Source organism: Mus caroli, chromosome 10 (genome assembly GCF_900094665.2).
Source record: "Mus caroli chromosome 10, CAROLI_EIJ_v1.1, whole genome shotgun sequence".
Taxonomy (NCBI): Eukaryota; Metazoa; Chordata; class Mammalia; order Rodentia; family Muridae; genus Mus; species Mus caroli.
Window position 1 is genome coordinate 9564918 of NC_034579.1, and position 23137 is coordinate 9588054.

Consider the following 23137-nt stretch of genomic DNA (forward strand, 5'->3'; position numbering starts at 1 on the left):
TATAATTTTGTTGAAGATATTTGCTGGTCCTTTAATTTGAAAACCTTCATTCTCATCTACTCCTATTATCCGTAGGTTTGGTCTTCTCATTGTGTCTTGTATTTCCTGGATGTTTTGAGTTAGGATCTTTTTGCATTTTGTATTTTCTTTGATTGTTGTGCCGATGTTCTCTATGGCTTCTTCTGCACCTGAGATTCTCTCTTCCATCTCTTGAATTCTGTTGCTGATGCTTGCATCTATGGTTCCAGATTTCTTTCCTAGGCTTTCTATCTCCAGCGTTGCCTCAGTTTGGGTTTTCTTTATTGTGTCTACTTCCCTTTTTTTGGTCTTGGATGGTTTTATTCAATTTCACCACCTGTTTGGTCGTGTTTTCTTGCAATTCTTTAAGGGATTTTTGTGCTTTCTCTTTAAGGTCTTCTACCTGTTTAGCAGTGTTCTCTTGTATTTCTTTAAGTGAGTTATTAAAGTCCTTCTTGATGTCCTCAACCATCATCATGAGATATGCTTTTAAATCTGGGTCTAGCTTTTCAGGTGTGTTGGGGTTCTCAGGACTAGATGGGGTGGGAGTGCTATGTTCTGATGATGGTGAATGGTCTTGGTCTCTGTTAGTAAAATTCTTACGTTTGCCTTTCACCATCTGGTAACCTCTGGAGTTAGTTGTTGTAGTTGTTTCTGGTTAGATCTTGTTCCTCAGGTGTTTATGTTAGCCTCTAACAGCAGACCTGGAAGACTAGCTCTCTCCCGAGTTTCAGTGTTCAGAGTACTCTCTGCAAGTAAGCTCTCCTCTTGCAGGGAAGGTGCCCAGATATCTGGTGTTCGAACCTGCCTCTTGGCAGAAGTTGTGATCCACTCACAGAGGTCTTAAGATCCTGTGGAGGGTCCTGTGTATACCTTGCAGGTGTTCACAGACTCTGCGCCCAAACTACCCCAGTGCTGGCGGGGACCAGAGGGGACTTGTGCCTCTGATCAGGCCGGGTTTTCTGCTTCCCTAATTAATGCAGTCTCAGGTTCCTTGCGATTGGATTGGAGCAGCAGCTGTTTTCCACTCACCAGAGGTGTTAAGATCCCGTGGCAGGTCTTGTGGGTAGCTTGCGGGTGTCAGCAGACTCTGCGCCCAAGCTACCTCGGTGCTGGTAGGGACCAGAAGGGCACCTTGTTTTCTTGATAGCCATTCTGATTGAGTAAGATGGAATTGTAAAGCGGTTTTCATTTGCATTTTCCTGATGACTAAGGATGTTGAGCATCTTCCAAATATTTTACTGGCCATTTGCATCCTGGCTTTTGAGGACTGTTTCTATAGTTCATTAGCTAGTCTATAACTTTTAGCTATAAACATTGTGTTTTGGATGTTAGACTCCTGTTGTTCTTTATATATCTTAGCTACTAATCCCTGGCTGCTATGTAGGCAGCAAGAATGTTTTCTCTCTATTCTGCAGGCTGCCTCTTCACTCTGGTGATTGTTTCCTGCTCTGTGTAGATGCTTCTTACTGTCCTGTGGTCCCATTTGTCAATTCTTGAGATTATTTCCTATGCCACTGGAGTATGCTCAGAAAACCCTTGCCTCTTCCTGTGTATCTTGAAGTGTTTTCGTGCTTTGCCTGTTCTACTCTAGCAGTCTCCAATGTTCAGATTTTATAATGAAACCTTTACTCCATTATGAATTGACTGTTGTGCAGGGGAGGAGATACTGATGTAATCTTTTGTCTCACATATGGAAATCCAGTTTCCCAGTGCCTGCTGAGGCCAGAGGAGGGCTCCGAATCCTTTGATGCTGGAGTTACAGGTGGTTGTCAGCCACCTGCTGTGATGCTGGAGACAGAACTCCAATTCTCTGTAAGTTGCAGGAGCAGTACCTGTCACTACCTTTGAGTTGTGTCTTTAGCCTCCACTATCATAATTTTCGTTCAGGTATTGTGATACTTAAAGCATTGCTCTTTCTGCTAGGGATTGTTTTAGTTATTTGGGGCCTTTTCTGATTTTGTATGAATTTTAGGATTTTTGTGAAGAATGCATTAATGCTATTCTTTTAAAAGCCAGAGTGAATCTCAATAAAGAACTGACCCATGTTAGTCAAAGTGTAGTGGGGAAGGTTAAATTACACACAAAAGGCAGAATAGGGAACACCTGGGCTGTGGAGCAGGGAGCTGACACTGATTCAGCCTAACTTTGAAAGTGGTTGGGCAAAGCTATTCCTATATTAAAAAAAAATCTTAGCATTGTACCACAGACAGACCAACCGACAGTCAGACAGACAGAAGGCAGACAGATACAGACACAGACACGTCTTTTGTTTTCATTTGCTTTTGAACAACCTCTTTGGAAAGTGACTGACAATGATTATTGTCAAGAACCTTTGCACATCTGTGCTCCGAAAAGCCACACTGCAATTGATTCTAAGATCTCAGAGACCAACACGGTTGTGGCCACAGGGATTAAATAGCTCTTCCTGTGGACTCAAGGTTCATTGAGCTGTTCAGCAGCAGAGCGGCAAAGTAGAAAAAAACATTACTGAATCAGGCAAAATACCATGTGTTTCCTAGAAGGTTATGAGTTTGATATCAGTGTCCAGGAGAAAACCCGTTTCTAAGGGCAACTCACAGGGAAATGTTTCTAAAAGAGGCTGCCCAAATCATTCCCTATAACTGACTTGGAGATCATTGAAGGAGCCTTTTGGCTATGACTGCTACATCCCCCATCCCAAATCCAATCCATCTATAGATACTTCTCATTAAAAGGCAAAGTCGAGAAATGCTGCCCTTTGCTCTGAACTGAAAAAGATGAACGTCATCTAGGAGCAGAAAACTAATGTGAATAAGTAATGCTGAAGAGAGATGCTCAGAGATGAAAGGGGATTCAAACTACAGTCTTGACCCTGATGGGAGAGAGAGGCCCCAGGGAGGAAGAGAGCTCAGACACAGTTCCTGTGACATGTGCAACGGGTGATAGACACAGATGGAGAGGAGACAGGCATCCCAGAGACATCACCCAGATCTCACTAGACACAGTACTGGCCACAGATGCGGTAACTACTTGGTGACTGAGTGTCATGCACTGTGGATGTTCAACTGTTGGAGATGGTGATGTTTAGGATGAATGAGAGTCATGTGCTAACACCACTGGTGCTGGAAGGGTGTGTATGTGATCCCTAATTCACGTGATGACTCACAGGATTCCTTGTGGGGCTTTTCTGCCCAGTGGCCTCTCCTTGACCCATCCATTCCAAATTATGGTCTCCCTCTCACATTCCTCTTCCAATCCTTTGCCGTACTTTTCTCTGCTCACTTTCTGATATTCTACACACTTACTTGAGTGTACTTTCCACCTCCTACCCTACTAGCCTATAACACAAAAGAAAAGTACTTCAGTCTCGGTGTCACCCCCATACCACCATGGTCTGTACCAGTGCCAGGCATAGCAGAGACGAAATTGCTAAGTGACCCTTCCTCGAAACAACAACAAGTCCTGCCTGAGGAACTTTCTGGTTACTGTGTGCCCATTGCTGGGTTTTCTGCAATTGGGAAACAGGGCAGATTCTGTTTTGCTCTTCCAATATGGTATGGAGACAACGGCACATCTACTTCCTTAGTGGAATACGAGAATTTAAGAATCAAAAAGCTTTCAGAGACTTATACATGAGAGCAAGCCTTAACAAGCCCCATCTCAGAGAAATCCGTTTGCTTCATCCTTCTCTGAAGATATGGAAAATAATCCCAGGCAGCAATATTATGCTTCCATGGTTACGGACAATATTATGCTTTTCTAGGAGCAAACATAATTTTGATCCTTGCCAGCCATGTTTCTGAACATGCACTGCTGCAATCAGGCCAGCCAGGCAGAACCGAAGTAATTTACTCAGACCAAATCCATCTTATAGGAAAAGCAAGCCAGTGAGGCAACCCGAGTGTTAGTGACACCTATGAGGGCTGATCTTTCCTGATCTGGGCAGAAAGTTACCTTACAGGGATACAATGTAATGGAACTTGTTGAGTGGGCTGGGTGCTGGCTGCAGGGCCTTTTGCTGCCAGACTCCTATTTCCATAGCGGGCTGAGTGTCCTGGGCCAAGACTCCTGACTAGTAGAAGTGGGTAATTCATCGCCTGGACTTCATAAGTTGCTCTCATGACTCAGTGAGTCAATCTGAATGGAGTTCTCAGAGCAGAATGTGGTCTATAACAACCATCAATGAAAACTGTTATTATTGTTCAGGACTGTGGTGCACTTTCAGTGACTTCAACTTTTTGCCAGATGGCTCTTTGCAAGTTAGTTGGATTCCTAGAATGCTGTAGCTTATGATGACTCTATCTAAAAATCTCAACAGGCATGCCTTTGCCATTACTAAGAGCACGCACACACCACAGTCCTCATGGAGATAAAGCCTTGATTTCCCTTATCTAGGAGCACAGGATAAAAGTCAGGAGAGAAGATCTCTCTCTCTCTCTCTCTCTCTCTCTCTCTCTCTCTCTCTCTCTCTCTCTCTTTCTGTGTGTGTGTGTGTGTGTGTGTGTGTGTGTAGAGGTCAGGAGCACACAGTGCTTTCAAACATTTCCTCCAGGAGTTTCCTGTGTCTCCTTGTGTCACTGAGCTATCCCTGATCTAGAGATAGGTGTTGAGTGTGGGAGGTCGTGAAAGTGGCAGGTGCCACCTGTTTTCAAAAGTCTTGGCTTTGATGGTAACATTACACAAAAGTTGAAGGAATAACTGTTCACATAGAGGCCTTGCTTGCATGTCTAACCTCGGGGAGACACAAACAAGTTGAAAAATCCAAGGACTGGGGATACAACTTAGCGGCAGAGAGGTTGTCTAGCATGTGGATGACCTGCTTTCAATCCCTAGCACTGAGCGAAATAAAAAAAGGAACAAAGATGCAGAGGCGATACTTGTATCCCTTTCCCCAAAACAAAAAGAAAACATGGAAACAATTAGAAAGGAAAAAATATAAATGAAATTCTGAATACTAAAGCCAGGGAAGAGAGACAGGCTTGACCAGTTACTTTTCTCTGAAGAAATTCACTGATTTTTTTCCCACTCTCAGGCAGCATAGACCATCCTGCTGGACTACACACAGCCTAGATCACATTTCTTGGTTGTTTTCATTTTTTCTGTTCCATCTTTTTTCAACATGAAAATGAAAACTGGCCCTCCGTTTTACACACACATACACACACACAGTGTCTGGTCAATGACTCTACCACTGAGGTCTACTCTTAGCCCCTTTGGTTTGCTTAAGCTTCATGGATACTTTCTTCAGGTCTTAACAGAAATTAAAGCCTTAAAATAAACATGCAAATACACTGAGACTATTTCATAATTCAAATACATAACAAGGAAAGAGGAGGAAGACATCCTCTGTACATGCCCTCTCTAAGAAGGGGCATGCTAGTAGCTCCAGATCTACATAATGGGCAACAGAGATAATTGAGAGCCTCTCATCTCCTCTCAGCATCTTAATGTTGTAGTCCAGAGACTTGCTCCCATCTTGAGTAACCATGGCAACTTGCAGAGCCAGATTCTACCAGTGCTTGGGGAAACATGAGAGGAGCACTTTGGAAGGGCAACCTGGTTCCATCCACTCTTGAAAAACAGGGATAATAAGATGCCTAGCCAGGAACTGTAACACCACGGGTCTTCTGAATGCCAAGTACAGAATCAGGAAGGAAAACACCCAAGAATCCAGCTCATCTAATTCCTTGGATTTTAACAAAACAAAACAAAGAATAAACAAACAAACAAAAAATGAGGCTCAGAGGGTGTCTGGCTTGACCAGGATCATCTAGTGTTTGGTAGGAAGGAAATCACTTACTGGTCCTCACTCAGCAGAGTCCACCATCTCCCACTGGTTTCTAATCCAGGAAGCCCCTAGACATGGTAAAGTTCTCAGTATCCACCACCCCTCAATCCAAGTCTCCATCATTTTCTACATTTTATTGCTATGCTACAAAGAAGAACAATAAACTAATGAGCCTACTGTCTACAAACGTCAGCTCCCAACAATCTTTTTTCTTCTGAGATTTTACAACATCCCTCTTCCAAGACAATTCTAAAAGTATTCTCAGGCGTCATTTTTGTTCATTAGACAGCAAGTACTCAACTTTTCTACCTGGGAGTGCCGCAGAGACACTTGTCTCCAGGGAGCTCTGCTTTCCTTGATGCACACATTTGTGCTGTGTCTGGTATTTTCTATTCTGTTTCACAGCACAAGGACACAGGGGTGGTCTTACTTAGGCCTGTAAGATCTGCTCCATGATCCTGCACACTTGCTGATGTTTGCAGACTAGTGTAGTGAGAAATTTTGATAAATAGTTTCGAACGGTTATCATGGAGAAAGCTGGACTTACATCAAGAGATAAAAGTCTTTTGTCCTTAAACGAAATTCCATGGACACCCAGAATTTGATTAGATTGAGCTTAGAATTAAAACCAATTTCCCCCACAAGTCCATATGTAAAGTACGAACCAATGAAATTCTTTTGATTGATTTTTTTTCTCATACAGGGTCTCATTCTTTATATATACATATATAATTTTATATGCATTATTGCAAGAGTATCAGATCCGCTGGAATTGGTGTGTTACACACAGATGTTAGCTGCCGTGTGGGTCCTAGAAATTGAACCTATGTCCTCTGGAAGAACAGCCAGTGCTCCTAACCTCTGAGCCATCTCTCTACTCCTTTAATTCATTCTTCTACTTTGGTATAGGGTCTTGTTATACCGCCCAGGCTGGCCTCTGCTCACAGTCCTCCTGCCTCATCCACTGATGGGTTGGGGTGCATGATGACATGCCCAGTACAATGTGATTTTTGATGTTCAAAAAAAATCAAAAAAGTAATGACAATGGAATAATCTCCCATCATCTTTCCTAAGAGAGAGAGAGACTATTGGTTTGTTCTAAAGACACAATGGGAATTTAAAATTAAATGTCAACACTCCGTTTTGTCCAGTCATTTAAATCTTGTCTCTGGAAAAAGTACAACAAAGAATACTTTTTTTAAAAAGTTCTGAGCCGGGGCTGGTGAGATGGCTCAGTGGGTAAGAGCACCTGACTGCTCTTCCGAAGGTCCGGAGTTCAAATTCCAGCAACCATATGGTGGCTCACAACCATCTGTAGCAATATCTGACTCCCTCTTCTGGAGTGTCTGAAGACAACTACAGTGTACTTACATATAATAAATAAATAAATCTTAAAAAAAAAAAGTTCTGAGCCAGGCATGGAGGCACATGCCTTTAATCCTAGCAGTTAAGAGGTGAACTCAGAAGGCTCAGGAGTTCAAGGCCAGCCATGGAGTGAGTTCAGGGTCAGCCAATAACAAGGTTCTGTTCAAAGAAATTTATGGTTTTAATTAACAGATATGTCTATATTAGCAGCAATAGGTAGACAGCACACAAGTCTCTATATGAAAAAGCTGGTGTTTGTTGCCTCGATACCCACAGACACCACCCCCACCCCCAACCTTCTACTTCACCTCCTCCTTTTTCACGTGTCATGATCTATATGAATTTTTTAAAAATGTATTTTAGTGTAAGGCTACATTAGAAAACCTAAGTCGGAACAAAACCAGGGACAGAACTGTTAGATTGTTTTATCCTTAAGTGAAGTAATTTCATATTAAGTGCAAATACATATTCTTTCAGGAAAAAAATCACATAAATTACACAATTCACCTAGTTCAAAGCATTAACCATTTATCATTTTGCAACTGTGAGAGTGACCGTACCTGCTGAGGTTTCTCTAAATTTGTCACTGGTCTTCTTTTTCCTCCATTTCCAAGGCTTGAAGATTTTCCCAATGGTGGAGAGTTTCCCCTTTCTCTTGAAGGGAGGTGTCTGGGAACCTGCTGGGGGGCCATCTGAGTTTGCTATGGAGGCTTTGTCTAGTCCATCAACTGTATAAAGAAAAATCAAGTTAGAGACAAGCTGCAATGAAAGTCTGAAACTGCACTATCTGTCTCTTCTTGGACTGTTAAGAGCAACTTTCCTGACTCTTTGGAATCTCACATAAAGTCTGTTTTGTCCCATTCTGCAGCTGGTAGGACTCCCTTGATATCAATCAGGGAATCAATCAATCATGAGTTATAGTTCCCCTGGGCAATCATTTTTGGGAAACAGAAAAGGAACAAGAGACTTACATAATAGTTAGGGCCAGACAAATAAAGAGCCATGAACCCCAGCTGAGACCATCTGCAACAATACAGCAATGTGTCGTGGTGTCCCTGCAAGAGGATGCTCCTCCACAGCTAGTCTGGTATTCTCAGCAAGGACTTCACAGTCATGGTGCTGGGAAAACCATGGTTTCCCTTCACAAAGTAAAGTGTGGGGCCAGGAAGCTAAAATCTATTTTTATGCTAGCACTATTGTGTGCTTCTGTTAGAGCAAACTTTCAGTCCCAAATAAACTGGTAGCTATCGTTAACAATGGAACTCTGTGGGAAACATGGGCACAGCATGTGACAAAACATTATCTTCATATGCCTTCAGTATTTTATCACTCAGAAAGAAAAAATAAAAACATACTCTTCCATTGCTTCACACTAAGCTCCAAACAGAAAGGACATAACAACGACCTACATCATCCCAACTCCGAATTTTAGCGGCAAAAACAATGCCACTAAATGAGACGATGACAAATGATGGCTTTACTCAGTCTGTTTATAAAATGGGTATTTGGACAAATGTACAATCAGTTCAAATCAATAAAACCTTAAGCTTTGAATCCAGGTGGCAAAGGAGTTCGGGTCTTTCATCTTCTCTCAAGTTTTGGAAACTTCCATAATAAAATATTAAGGAGGAAAATAAATACAGATAGAATTTTTATAGCCAAGACTTCCCCCGAGTGCAAGATTGAATGGACCCTCTTCCTGTTACTTTTGATATAACCATGGCATAAACCCATGTACAAACGAATGTACAAAGAACCTGAGTTCATTTCAGAAACTCCATGCTGGAAAGGGCGCATGGAAGAGAGAATGCACTGCGTGCTTTCATTTTTATCAAAATTTCAAATAGGCAAAAGGTATTAGTGACAAACAAACAAACAAACAAAGAAGAAAAATGAAAATCAGTAGAATTAACTGGAGAGACAGAAAACTGGGAGAGACAGAATTTATCCCAATATTGGATGGATTATAAAAAACTGGTTACAATCTTTATGATTTTTTTCACATTTCACTTTATGTAAAATTAACCTTAGAAAACTCATAGAATGAAGTCTGATTGATACGTGAGCTGAAGTGATTACAGGTGAATTGTGATGATATCCATCAAAGACAAATAAATGGATAGATGGTGTGGTGGTTTGACAGGTTTGGTCTGCCATAGATTCATGTGTTTGGCCCATGGAGAGTGGCATGATTAGGAGGTGTGGCCTTGTTGGATAAAGTATGTCACTGTCTGTCAGGGTGGTCTTTGGGGTCTCCTCCTATGCTCAGTCTCCACCCAGTGTGGAAGAGAGCCTCCTCCTGGCTTCCTGTGGATCAAGGTGTAAAACTCTCAGCTCCTCCTGCACCATGTCTGCCTGTACACGGCCATGCTTCTCACCATGATGATAATGGACTGAACCTCTGAACCTGTAAGCCAGCCCCAATGAAATGTTGTCCTTGTACGAGTTGCCTTGGGAAACCCTAACTAAGGCAGATGAGATGAATTGACGAGTAAATACCCAACCCCAGCCAAATGCTCAGTTATTGAAGCTCGGTGGTAAAGATGTGAGGCCTATGATGAAATGTTTTTATCCTCTTTGTAGTTTTGAAATTTTTCATAATAAAAACTATCGGGGGAAGGGTCAGGAATAAGAAAAATTTAAAGCAAGCAGTTCTACTTCAAGGGAGATATTTTCACTCCTATTCCTTTTCTTAAGTATAACTTGAAAAACAACTGCAACCCTGCATACCACTGATTTTGAAGAAGATGTGAAGTAGAGAGAAAGCAGACCACCTTAAGATCTCAGGACTGCCCCACAAACAGGTCGCTGTGGGGACTTTGGCTACATCTCTCACTTTAATAACTGGAGAAGTTAACAAACCAGATAGACCAGTTGGCATGGACCAAAAAGACTCAACCAAAGCCTGATCTTTTGAGCTACCAGACAGGGGCGGGAAAAACAACCTGGGAAGACAGAAAAGCTTAGACCACAACTATTGTGCTCTGGCCAAACCCCACAAAGGAAACTGTGATCATACATGCCAGCAAAAGCTAAATGCAAGAGGAGCGAGGCTCTCACACTCAGGAGCCTCCAGCAAGGAGCCCAATACGTCTGCCAGAGCTGTGCTAACAGAAGGCAAAATAAGAAGACCTTCATGCCTGCTACCCCACAATGCCAGTGGAGACCATGTGTGGAGCCTAGACACTTGCCCCGTACAGCAACTGGAGTTGTGTCAAAGTCTGTCCACTGGGAATTCTACCCCTGTTGGGTACTAATGAGGACCTTCATATATAGGGTGTCAACAAGAACTTGGATTTCCACCTCTATGCATGAGTGGCAAGCTGGCACTCATTGCATGCTTGCACAAGTGTTAGATGAAGTCAATGGGAGCAGAAGGTTTAAATAAGATGTGGAATCTCATGACATAATACACAAAAAGTTCAAATTTTGGTTAAAAAAAATCCCCTGACATATGAAGAGCCAAGAAAATTCCAAACTGAATGAACGACGTCAATCAATAGTTACAACATGTAGACAGCTGAATCTACATGCATTTTCCTTCCAATTACATACGGCAAGTCCCACTCTTCTCTCTTACGCTGTCTACTCTGATCCCAGGTGCCACCTAGGCAGGGGTATCACAGGCTTCTGTAAGTGGTCCTAACCCTACTTGCAGCCAGACCCCTACAGAAGGAGACACGGGGATGGGAGCCTGTACCCTAAGTCAAAGGGATGCCCCAGCAGAGAAGTAAAACCTTCCCTTCTATTCCCGTTCAGCTGCCGACTGTGAGCTACAGGACAAGCCACCAAGGAAGCAAGAGTGTGCTTTCTCTTCCTCATGAGTCTTGATATTGAAATCTCATAGAAAAGATGGATTTTGAACAACTGGATGTTGTAAAATACAGAAGAGCTGACTCATGCAGACAGAGGAACTAAGGTTTCCATCTGAAATTCATCTCTGTAGCTACAGACCAACACCAAGTTTGTTCTTACTTTCTTGCACTGGAGAGGGAACATCACCATGCAGACTGCAAACCTGGTTCTTTCACACACCATAAAGATTGGAATTTCCATCCCTACCTGCGAAGCTCAGTCTATTTTAAACTTGTAACTAAAAATAAACAAAAAGTAAAAAAAAAATGCAGCAACTTCCTGGATGACATAGTTTCATAGGTGGAGCAATATGGTTGATGAATTAAAAAAAAAAAAACAAAAAAACAAAAAGCAACAACAACAAAAACCCAAAACTGACTGTGTTAAATCTGTGACTGCATAAGGAATGAATGACACCATCTTCTCTCTTGCACCTTCAGTTCTATCTTACTCTCAGGTACTAAAGGCAGAGGCCAGTGCCAGCAGACACAGGGATGTGTGCACATGTGTGAGTCTGCACATGCACATGTATCCCCCTGGCAGAATGAATCTACTTGTTTTTATAACTGATAGACTCTTACTTAAAATCACCCTTGCTGTCAGAGATTGTATCGTGGCCCAGTTGGCCAAATGCCATTGTGATTCTCTTAAAGCATGGTGGAGCAGTGAAGGATGGGCAGAATAAATCTTCTCCAGACACCTAGCAACTGGGAGCACCACTGATATTTCTATGCTTCTTCTTTTGAACAAACTTATCATTAAAGATCCCTTAGAAAGTTTGTGTAAACTCTTCCATCTAAGCCCAACAGACCTTGCATTTACACATGGGGGAGGGCTACATCCCATCTAGCTGTTTTCAATGGTAATCTTCACAAGCTTTCCTGTTCTTTTTCTTTACTCTTCTTATGTAGAAGAAACCTGGTCTATGTAGACCAAGCTGGCCTTGAACTCATAAGCCTTTTCTGCTGGCCTCCTAAGTGCTGGGATTGCAGGAGTAGATCACATGCAACAAAGATCCGCTTTCCTGTTCATCATTACCTGCTGGCTCATAATTGACACTTACATTTTTAAATGTAGCGCACTCTGAAATGCAGTCTTGTCCTCCCTGAACATGGGGATTTTGCACATGAGCTATTTCCTGGCGAAGTAAGCCCATTCCACTAAGCTTCCTCACATCACCACTGGGAAGGCTTCAAAGAGCACACACAGATTTTATTTTAAATTAAACAGAAACTCTAGCAACCTTAGCACCACTATGACCATATACCTCCAAAAATAAACGAAGCTACATAATTACTACATTAAAATTGTGAACTTTGCTGTTCTTTCCTCTGAGACCTAAGAACAGACAGGGCTTCTTAGACAAGGCCAACTATTTAGTGCAAGAGTTTATAGGTCTTTAAAAAACAATATTTAGTGTTTTATGATATGTCAGACACCCATTTTCCACACACACAATCATTTCAGTCACTGAGAAAATGAGGCACAGTATTCCATTCATAAATCTAGTAACTGAAAGGTCACTCAGAAAAGAGCCCCAGTGAAAGATCTCCTGGTGCTGACTGGGGGCAAGCTGGCAGCCACCTTGAGAAAAAGTAGTTGAAAAGGACGGCCTCAACTTTCTCTAAATACCCCTAAGTACTTGCAGGTGAAGTTGAATGCACTTATAAAATCCAATAATACCAGACAGATCATATATGGTATTTACATTTTGCTAAGCCCACATTTTGAGGAAGCTAAAAAGCAAAAACAAAAATAAGCAAACTGAACTTTATTTCCTTAAAATATGGCTTCAGAGACATCTTTCCTTTTGCGCATACATGTCTGACCATTCAATCATTATGATTATATTAAAATTATCATGATAGAGTTTTACCATGATTTTTTTGTGTTCCCATTTCACTTCTACCACTCACCTTTACAGTCACAGAACACTCAGTAAGAAAACACAAGCATAGTGCAGAAAGTAGTTTGAAGTCTACCTCCCCCAATTACAAAGCACATAGGGAAGATTTAACTACACCCCTCCATTTAAATGAAGCAATGGCATGTGCCATCATCCATGAGGACAGACATACAGAACCAAGTGGACCTAAAAATCACCGTCTATGGATGCTACAAGCGATCCACGATGACAATGTAGAGGGGAGCCAGTAGGCCATCCTTGTGGGCCATCCTTGTGGGCTATCCTTGGCCTTCTTCTCATTTAATCACACCTTACACTAGTTTGAACCAAATTTCTTCCATTCTTTGGAAGTAACATGAATGGCCAATGAAGAAGAGGAAAAGAATCAACTATAGGACACCCAATTTGGGCACAGGTTAGAAATCTCTGTATGTATATGGTGAGATGCTACACAAGTGGATGGCTGATGGTGGAAGTTACAGATAGTGAAGTGGGAATCTAGAATGTTCTACATGACACCAATGACAGTTGGGACATGACTGTATAAACTCGAGTTTTGCAAGATAGGAAGACAGGAAGTAGATTATCAGCATGAACATACACACTGCCAGGCACATATGCTCTTTCTTGGTTTCTGATAGTGTTCTTCAAAAAGGGAATCAAAAAGTCCATTCTGTACAGAAATGGACACTTCCAGGGTTGGGACACAGAATTATTGATTAGCCCTTATCATCTTATATTGCTAGGATGTAAGGGGATACTCTAAACAAACTGAACAGTAGATGTCAGAGAAACATGGGCAGGAACTCAAAGGATAAGCAAAGTCAAATGTTTGAACAATTTGGGGTAAACTAAATAATATAGTACTAACTTATAACCAAAAATCTAAAATAAATATCTATGGGTCCATATTTACACAAGTAAATATTAAATAAATAAATTTGGGACAAAAGGAATCTGTACAGATGAGTTCTGATAATTTGTAGAAGGGGCTTACCTTCCCATGCCTTAAATGCTAACACAGTGCAATTCCTTCTGGAGAGCAGAAGTGCGGAAGATGATGAAGTCGGTCATCACTAACTTCATAATAAAGGGCACAGAATCACCTCACCCAAGGTGACCAAGGTCATTGTCATCTGTGATAGATTGTGTTTACTGTAGCATCCTTCATGTGTTGTGATCCATCTGGATCTTCAAAACCCACAAGCCAGGGACATTACAAGAAACTGTCAGAAAAGGCTGAGTTGAGGGACATGTCTAATATACCAGACTGATGGCACCTCAGACCAACAAGGTAATTAAAAACAAACGGAGTGTGAGTAACTGAAGTGGGAGGCCATGACATGGGTCCTTAGTGAGATCCTTCATCAAACACAGTGACATCAAGGAAACACTGCTGAGATTCTAATAAATTGTAGCTTGTAAGAAGGTGCCACTGTCTGTCCTTTGGTTGTAATAAGTTTATCACATACACAAGAGACTAAGAGCAAGAGAAAATAAATACAGTAGTGTATGAGAATACGACTATCTTTCCACATTTTCTGTAAATCTAGAGCTATTCTTTTATTTTAAATAATACATGTCCGTGTGTGTATGTTCCAATGTGTGTGGCTGTGCTCACCCATGCCCCAGCTCACAGATCTAAGGTGGACACTGGGTGCCTGGCTCTAGCTATCTCTGTCTTATTCCCTTGAGCCAGGGTCCTTCCCTGAACTTAGGGCTAGGCTGAGAGCCAGCATGCCTCAGTGGTCCTCCTGTCTCTGCTCAGCACAGCGCTCGGGTTCCGGGCACAAACCATCAAGTCCCCTTTTTATGTGAGTGCTGGAGGTTCAAACCCAGGTCCTGATGCTTATGTAACAAGCACGCTTGCCCACAGGTTCCCAAATCCAGAACTATTATAAAAGAAAGTCATATATATATATGGGTTTTTGAGACAGGGTTTCTCTGTATAGCCCTGGCTGTCCTGGAACTCACTTTGTAGACCAGGCTGGCCTTGAACTCAGAAATCCGCCTGCCTCTGCCTCCCAACTGCTGGGATTAAAGGCGTGTGCCACCACCGCCTGGCTTGACAAGTCATATTTTAATGTATCATAGCCACCAACGAGGTAAATAAACAGAGATCTGTATTTTTAGGGTCCTTTCTGCTCTAAGAGGCGTGGAGGAGTACATGAAAGGTTTCTGCCCCCTGGATTTTGGGGAGATAACATTTCCAGTTCTCCATCTTCCTTCCCTTTCCTAACACTTTCCTTTTCCAGTATTTTGGCATTGGGGGGTTTTTAAAGACCGCCATTCTGCTATTTCCGCATGCTTTAGCACACGACTTACTCAGATTCAGTGGTAGTCAACATTTTCTATAAGAGTGGAGAGTGGGGTTACTGTCCACACCACATTAGCAAGGACTTAGTCACTGTTAAGGAGAGGCCAGGCACAGAGGGGAGATTCCAAACTCATCCCCCAACACACATGTGTGCACGCATCCATGTAAGGAGAGTTGTCACGTACAGCTGATACAGAGTGACACATTCAGGATACAATGATTCCCTGTCCTTCATTTTTAAGTCACTGAGGTCATTTTAACGATAAAATTTTGACACTCAAAAGCCAATTCAAAGGGCTGAAATTTATTCTGTAATAACGGAGCGTCCTCATTTCCCATGATGAGAGAAGCATTGGACAATGAGGGAAAAGAAACTACAAGGTTCACGCTTCTGTCCCCAGGCTCCTAAGAAGCAGAGAGCATGAGCTATCCATTCATTGGACCACATTGGGTTCTTTTGCTCTCCCAACAGCCAGAAGTATTAATTTAGTAATAACAGAATGCATAATGTCTCATATTTCTTGAGCACTTACTATTTGCCACAAACTCAGCAAAGTGCTTTGCCTGCACTAATTTGGGCTAATTTCACAACAGGGTGAGAGACAGGTATTGAAAGAGGGCGTTATTTCTGCAATTAAATAGTGAGAGAGCCATGGAGACTGAGAACCTAACTTGGGATCGGGCATTCAGTGTACACATGTTTATATTCATAAAGACAAAGATTAAAAATATATTGAGTAAGTAATATAAAAGTTATCCTACTGCAGTAACACAAGAGTTAAATGTCGGAGTTAGGGTTTTTAGTCATAGCCACCTGTTTCTAGCACTAGTAATCCCAACCAGTTTCTTACAAGGCTGGCTTCAACTCAATGCTATATACCTGGAAAATCCAGGGAGATCACAGAGCCAGTGGGACCGACTGGCTTCTTGCTCTGAAATCGCTCACACTCTGCTGAGGAAGCAGACATAGCCAGTGGGCCATGCAAACCAAAACCAAAAGTCAACTGGACTCATGTGAGGGAGGAAGGAACTCTAGCTGAGTGTGCTGGGAGTGTTTCGCAGGAAGGACTGTGACCTGGGGTCAGATGAGAGAATTAAGAAGGGAACAAGTACCTTGCAGGGAGTGAGTCCAGGATGGTTGAGCTTTTTGTAGCTTCTTGCTCACAATAGACACATAAAATATATTTATGGGAAAATATGAACAACTTATAAGGTCATGTTTTTGACCATGTGAAATGATCAAATATGAAGAGTTCAAAGAGAAACAGGAGTGTTTTGAACGTCACATAAATGGCAGATGCAAAGTGTCAGTCATCTGATTCCTCGTCAGGGAACTTCCCTTCCACCAGGCTGTCTGCATTGGCGTACCTGAGCATATCCAGGGAGCCAGAAGCATCTCCTGGTATCTCTAAAGCAGCCAACTGTAAACCAGAAAGCAAAGCAGGCTTTGCACAACCAGGTCAGCCAATAAATCTCGGTTACTGTTCTGGATTTTGATCATGAAATCAGGATGGTGAACTGTAAGCCAGAGAGAAGAGATCTGGATCCCAGACCAATTCAGCTACTTGAACAGCAGCCCCATGACCTTGAGTGAGGACCCCGATTTTTCAACCCTGTAAATCAGGATACTGGGCTAAGTGATCTCACAGTGACTCTCCAACTACTCAGGGTTCTCTTGGTTCTCCACTCGTATTGGCTGAGTCACACTGAAGATTAGTGCTGAGTGCCGCATGGATACTGCTCATCATCCATCACTACAGAACAGGAAATAGGTCCTATTTACATTGTTCCATTTAGTCCAAGAGGAAGGGGTAGCCCAGAAAAATCAGGTAACTTGTCTAAGGTCCTAGGGCTGATGAGACAGAGCTCTGGTCCGCCTCCACAACGCCCTTTACATAAAACAGGAAGAGAGTGCTGTTGTGGGTGAGAGTAAATCTCTGTTTCAAAAGAATATAAGATATAAATGCAGAGAGTGAATCATGCCCTGCTTTTGCCCTCAGCTACCTGCTTGGATTTGTCCAGAGTTGGAGAAGGTATTGTTTTGATCTCTCAAACAATGTCTCATGCCATCACAGTTCATTTACATTTGTGGTAGGCACAGTGTAGTGTTAATTTAATAGATAATTTTTCTCCTCGTTTTCCATTGAGTGTACTCATTTCATTGTACAGAGAATTGTTATTTACCATAAAATTAGTTCTCAAAATTCAAAAGTATCAATTTTTAAACTTAAAAAAACAAAAAACAAAAAACAGAAGCGGCCATTCCTTCTGAATTCCCAAAGGAAAATGCTACTAAAGATTTCCATCTGCCCGTTAAGCACTGACAGAAAATTCCAGAGTTTAAACTTGTGGCCCAAAGTGTAGGATAGTCTGTTTGTGCAGCTGTGTGACATCCTGATTCACTGACATGCACAGTATCCCCTAGACTTGCTACAGGGTATTTTACAGATTAAATAAAGTCATTCATGTATGGGGATTAATGGAATTCTGATTGAGTGGGCAAAGGGTCATTTTGTGAATGGAAAAAAATCAACTTTAATAAAAACACAAAGTATTTTAATTTTTGAAAACCATTACAACCATGATAAGCAAAGGTTTCTTTACCAACAGATGAGGGGTTGGTATAGGAACAAGAAGTAGCTAAAGGAATGAAAACTAAGACAGGAACCAACCAGTCTCTGACCTTGCTACCCTCAGGCCCTTACCATCTCCTACAGCAACTCCAGAGTCTGGGATGAATGAAGGGTCGCTGTACTCGGGAAAAGAAGGACAATTTCTGCATATTCTATGGGGACAATCTGCCAAGTAAGACAGAATTTCACCTCATTGGTTTGGGGATAATGATCACCCTGTTTAGGCTGAGCATACACAGATGGATGAAAATTAGGGGAGAAAATGAAAGGTCTTATATATAAACTATTAGGTTTAAAAAACAAAACAAAACAAAATGTAGCCCTGGTGATGTGGGTATATAATCACCAATATACAGGAAGCCAGGAGGATTTCAAGTTCAAATTCTTGCTGGGCTACAGACTGAGTTCAATAGTAGTCTGGACAATTTAGTAATACCCTATCTCAATACAGAAAGGAAACAAAAAGGATTAGGGAAGGGGCTGGGGAGATTGCCCAGTTAGTAATGTGCTTGCTAGACAAGTTTGAAAGCCTGAGTTTGGAACCCCAGGACCCATGTAAAAAGCTGGATGTGGCGGCACCTCTACATTGGGGAGGTGAGGGCAGATGGACCTCTGGGACTTGTTTGATAGCTTAGCAGAACAGGTGATCTTTATGCTCAGTGGGAGACTCTGTCTCAGAAAATATGGTATACACATAGTGATGAGGACTCATGACGATGTCATCTACAGGTATGTGCCCCACCCCCTCTGTGTGTGTGTGTGTGTGTGTGTGTGTGTGCAGGCTTGGGATATAGACCAATCCTATACAGAATGCCAGCCTAGTATGTAAAAGGCCCTAGGTTCAATCACATTATTTTAATAAACAAAAAAGTATATAACTAAAAATAAAATCTAGTCAATAACATCATTTTAAAGTCCATGGCCAAATTTTCATTCACCCAAAATCATGGAAAGTTCCCCATAGGATGAATGGGGCAGAAATATCAACAGACCAGTCAAAAGAAAGGTGGGTAAGATCTCTTAAAATGTTTATGTATGTATGTATCATCTATCTATCTATCTATCTATCTATCTATCTATCTATCTATCTATCTATCTTCTATCATCTCCAACCATTACCTAGTAACCTCATCAAGTCTCCAAAGCAGGTATCTGCTAAGAAACTGTTGGCCACACATAATACTGGATTATTTCCTGGAGACAGACATGAACTTTGCAGGCATATAGAGAGAAAACAGGATGCTGGAAGATAGATCCCAAAGAGGAGGATTTATGTCGATTCGTCATGCAGGGTCCCAAGGCTCCAGATTTATATCCTCATGGTCCAGCCTCAGAGATGAGTGCAAACAAGCCAGGCATTTGAACTTGGAGCAGCAAATGGAAAAGGACTGAGGATGATGGATGGATCTCAGGGATGCAGCAGAGGAAGGAGAGGAGCTGCCTAGAGGTCTCCATGGCCCCAACCTCTACAGAGTGTGGGAGCTGTTAGGTGGAGAGTGGACTTAGGGGAAATACTGTTAGGCTGTGTTTAGATCCCATGAACCTCAGGTGTTGGCAGGACATCTGGGGGAAGATGTCCAAAGACAGTCAGAACTGCATTACTGACACACTAGGCAAGAAGTTGGATTTGAATTTGGTGGAGTCTTCCAAACAAAAGCAGCTGCAGAGGGATGAAGATAAACTCAGGGAAACAATTACATTGGGAACAAGTAAGCTCTGTGCAATAAGAAACCTTGAACGTTTTTTGGCACCGATGATGATTGAGCCCAGGAAAAGATCTGTTTGCTGTTTGTTTAAATGCATAAAGTGTGAAGAGAGCTGAAGCACAAACATGGTCTGAGAAGGCCCTGGGGTTGGAGAGGTGAAAAGGTCCAGGGAAGAGGGCTGCAGAGCCATGGGAGCCAGATTGCTTGTCCAGCCGTGCGCAGACCAAAGGCAGAATAACTTCCTTAGGGTGGCAACAACACTTGCAGTGGTGGGGAGAATCTGAACCTCATCTGGTGACTATGAGGTGACCAGGAAGTCAGGAGATGATGTCAACAAAGGCATATTCAAGAACACTCACCAGATGACACAACTTCACATGAAGATGTACACACCCTAAAGCAAGATGGTGGCAAGTAGCACAGAGAGCCTGGGAGAGGTCAATTCTACCCTTTTGTGTAGGGTTGCCACTAAAGAGCAGTGTGTGTGTGTGTGTGTGTGTGTGTGTGTGTAGGGATGAGGCTGGGTTGAGATGTAGCTCAGTTGGTACACTACTAACCCAGTTTTCACAAAGCTCTGGCCTCCATCCCCAGTGCTATGGAACCCAGGAGTGGTGGCATACACCAGCAATACCAGCAATCTAATGGATGTGGGAAGAGTCGAAGTTCAAAACCATCCCTAGCTACATAGCAAGTTCAAACACACGGCAGCTATGCAAACAAACAAAATAATAATAATTAAAAAGCTGGGGTAGGATTATTGCTAGAAAGCAATTACCAGGGAAAGCCAGGTTTGGGGCTGACCAGAAAAGGAAGACGTCTACAAAACGATGGAGATGTGGAAGGAAGTACTGAGTACAGAATGGAAGCATTTCATCATGATTAATTCACGAGCAACTCTCGGAGCACTGGGCAGGGAGCTGAGGAAAGAACTTGGAGGGCAGGATCTCTGCCTGAAGGAGCAGCGAGCCAGCAAGGGAGGATGCCGACAGTCAAGTGGTCATTCGATGTAGACTGATGGTGTGCGAGGAGGCCAGGCACAGGACAGTGCTGCTGGGCCCACAGTGATGCCACCGAGGGTTCCCATGACAGGCACGGCATGAAGCGGTCTCCAAACTATGAGTCACAATTTGGAGTGAAATTACTCAAGGGCTTTAGCCTAATTTCATCACGCTGCCTAACAGGTGGGGAAATACCCTGCTCAAATTAAACAGGAAGCTATTGAAAAGTAGCAGAAGGAGATTAACATTCCGCAGTTGGTACAGCTAGTTCTCCTGAGAGGGAGGAACAATCCCACCAATTAAAAATCATCTTAGAACAGTGATGCCTTTACTGCTGATCTTGATTTTTTTTTTTTACACTGCAGTATAGCCATTAAGGGTATTTCACTTGCAAAATATCCCATTTTGGTTTCTTTAAAATGACGTGTGGGTTCATTGAGCATTCTGGCAAACAAATTGTACCAGCTGCACTTGGGTATAACCCCAAACTCAAAGCCCCTGAATCCAATCTGGACACTATCCAGGCAACTGGCTCATTCCAAAATTCTTTTCTCATAGTGTGTTTATTAAGAATTTCAATACCGAAGGCACCCTAAATATGTATGAGAAAGCTGGGGACTCCATCTGTAACTGAAACTTACAAGTGGCTAGATGCAATTCACTAATGTCTTCAAAAGACATACAAATAATTACTAAGTGAGCAAGGAGAAAAAAATCCATCTCCTTCCTTAAAACTGTATGTGTCTGGGTCAAGGGTCATGCATGCCCATGTGCACACGGGCAAGCCAGAGGACCAACCTCAAACATCATGATGTGGGGAACATCTACTTTACTTTTATTCTTTCTTTATTGGAAATAATTTTTCTATGCAAAATTTATATTCTGATCCCAGATTCCCCTCCTTCAGCTCCCCAAAATCTGTTCCACATCTCTACCCATCCAACCCTGCCCCTTCTTCTCTCTTTAGAAAACAAAATAGGCAAAAGAATAAAGAAATAAAGCAGAATAAAACAAAACAGGAAAAATAGAAAAAGCATGACACACACACATACACATGCACACATGTATACACACACACTCACATACATACACACTAGTGTGCATGCACACACACACACACACACACACACACACACACGCATGCATACGTATATACACACAAACCCTATAAAAACATAATAGGAGAAACCATGAAGCAAAAGACCTGTAATGTTCAAACCAAAGTCCAAACATAACATTATGAGACAAAACAGCTCCCAACGTATCATGGAGTTAGTTTGGTGTTGACCAGCTACTGTTAGGCATGGGACATAGGTTTGATTTGTATACCCAGTGAGACTCTATTGGAAAAAAAACTGATTTTTTTTCCTTGAGAGCAGCTGTCAGTTGGAGATAGCTTGTTACCCATCCAGATTATTTGTGAAGACAGGGTCTGTCACTCTCACCAATTAGGCAAACCGGTATGACCAATGAGACCCAGGGATGTGCACTCCCCCTTTCACCTCTCCAGCACTGGATTTCCAGTGGGTGACACCACTCCTGGCTTTTTGGTTGATTGGTTCTGTGGTGTGAACTCCATTTCCCCATGCTTGCAAGAACTTCACTGTCTTAGCCATCTCCCCAACCCACAGCCACCTCTTTATGAAGAAGGAATATGTACCCTTACCATCTAGTCTTAACAGGTCAGGAACCAAATAGGCTTTTCCTGGCCTTCCATACCGTACCTATGTCACAGAAAATTCTGGTTAATGTTTATAAATAAATACCTAACCCAGGGAGGAAATACGGCAAATAATTCCCAGGGTCTGGCCTAACTAGGTCAGGACTTATTTTATCAGGTCTTCAGGTTTTTCACTCAGAAGAAATTATTCCCAACAGTGTGTTCCTGTAGAATTCAAAATATTTTGAAAGATAATATGACAAACACTAATGTCTGAAGCTGGAAAACTATCAAAGACAGCAGGAAGGATGATGCATGCTATTAAGAATGGCTTAGACTTGGCTGACACATTTCTTCAGGTGAACAAATGCTTAACTGCTGCTTGGGAAGGAATGTGGAGACACTTCATCAAAGGCACATCACTGAAAACCATCCAGAAGGATCTCTATTGAGAAATCACTTCCCTCACAGTGAGCACAAAACAATAATTTCCTCCCGAGCACAATCACAGTCACACCACTGACAGCTCCAAACTTTCTAAACATACCTAAGAACAGCTCATATTGTCTTGGTTTCATCTCCTTCTTCTAACTAGGGGAGTCATAAAAAAGGTATCTCTATCATTAAAACAAACAAACAAACAAACAAACAACAACAACAACAAAATACTAGAAAGAAGCCAGTACTTAGAAGGCAGAAGCAGGAAGATCTTGAACTTTCTGGTCTGGCTGATCAGGACAGCCTGGTCTATATAGTGAACCACAAGACAGACAGAGCTATGTAGAGAAACTACATATGTTGTCTGGAAAAAACAACAAAATAATCAGAGAGAGAGAAAAAAATGAAAGAAAAAGAAAGGAAGGAAGAAAGGAAGGAAGGAAGAAAGAGAGAGAAAAAGGGAAAGAAAAG

General features: G+C 42.1%; 1 protein-coding gene across 9 annotated transcripts in view; it reads right to left on the reverse strand.

Moving 5' to 3' along the window:
* Phactr2 (phosphatase and actin regulator 2) overlaps nt 1-23137 on the reverse strand; it is a 259681-nt gene that overhangs the window by 72306 nt on the left and 164238 nt on the right. For all 9 annotated transcript variants that reach the window (XM_029482385.1, XM_029482382.1, XM_029482383.1 and 6 more), the window contains exon 2: nt 7714-7881. In XM_029482385.1, the coding sequence (XP_029338245.1) occupies nt 7714-7881 (168 nt within the window). The remainder of the gene's footprint in view (nt 1-7713; nt 7882-23137) is intronic.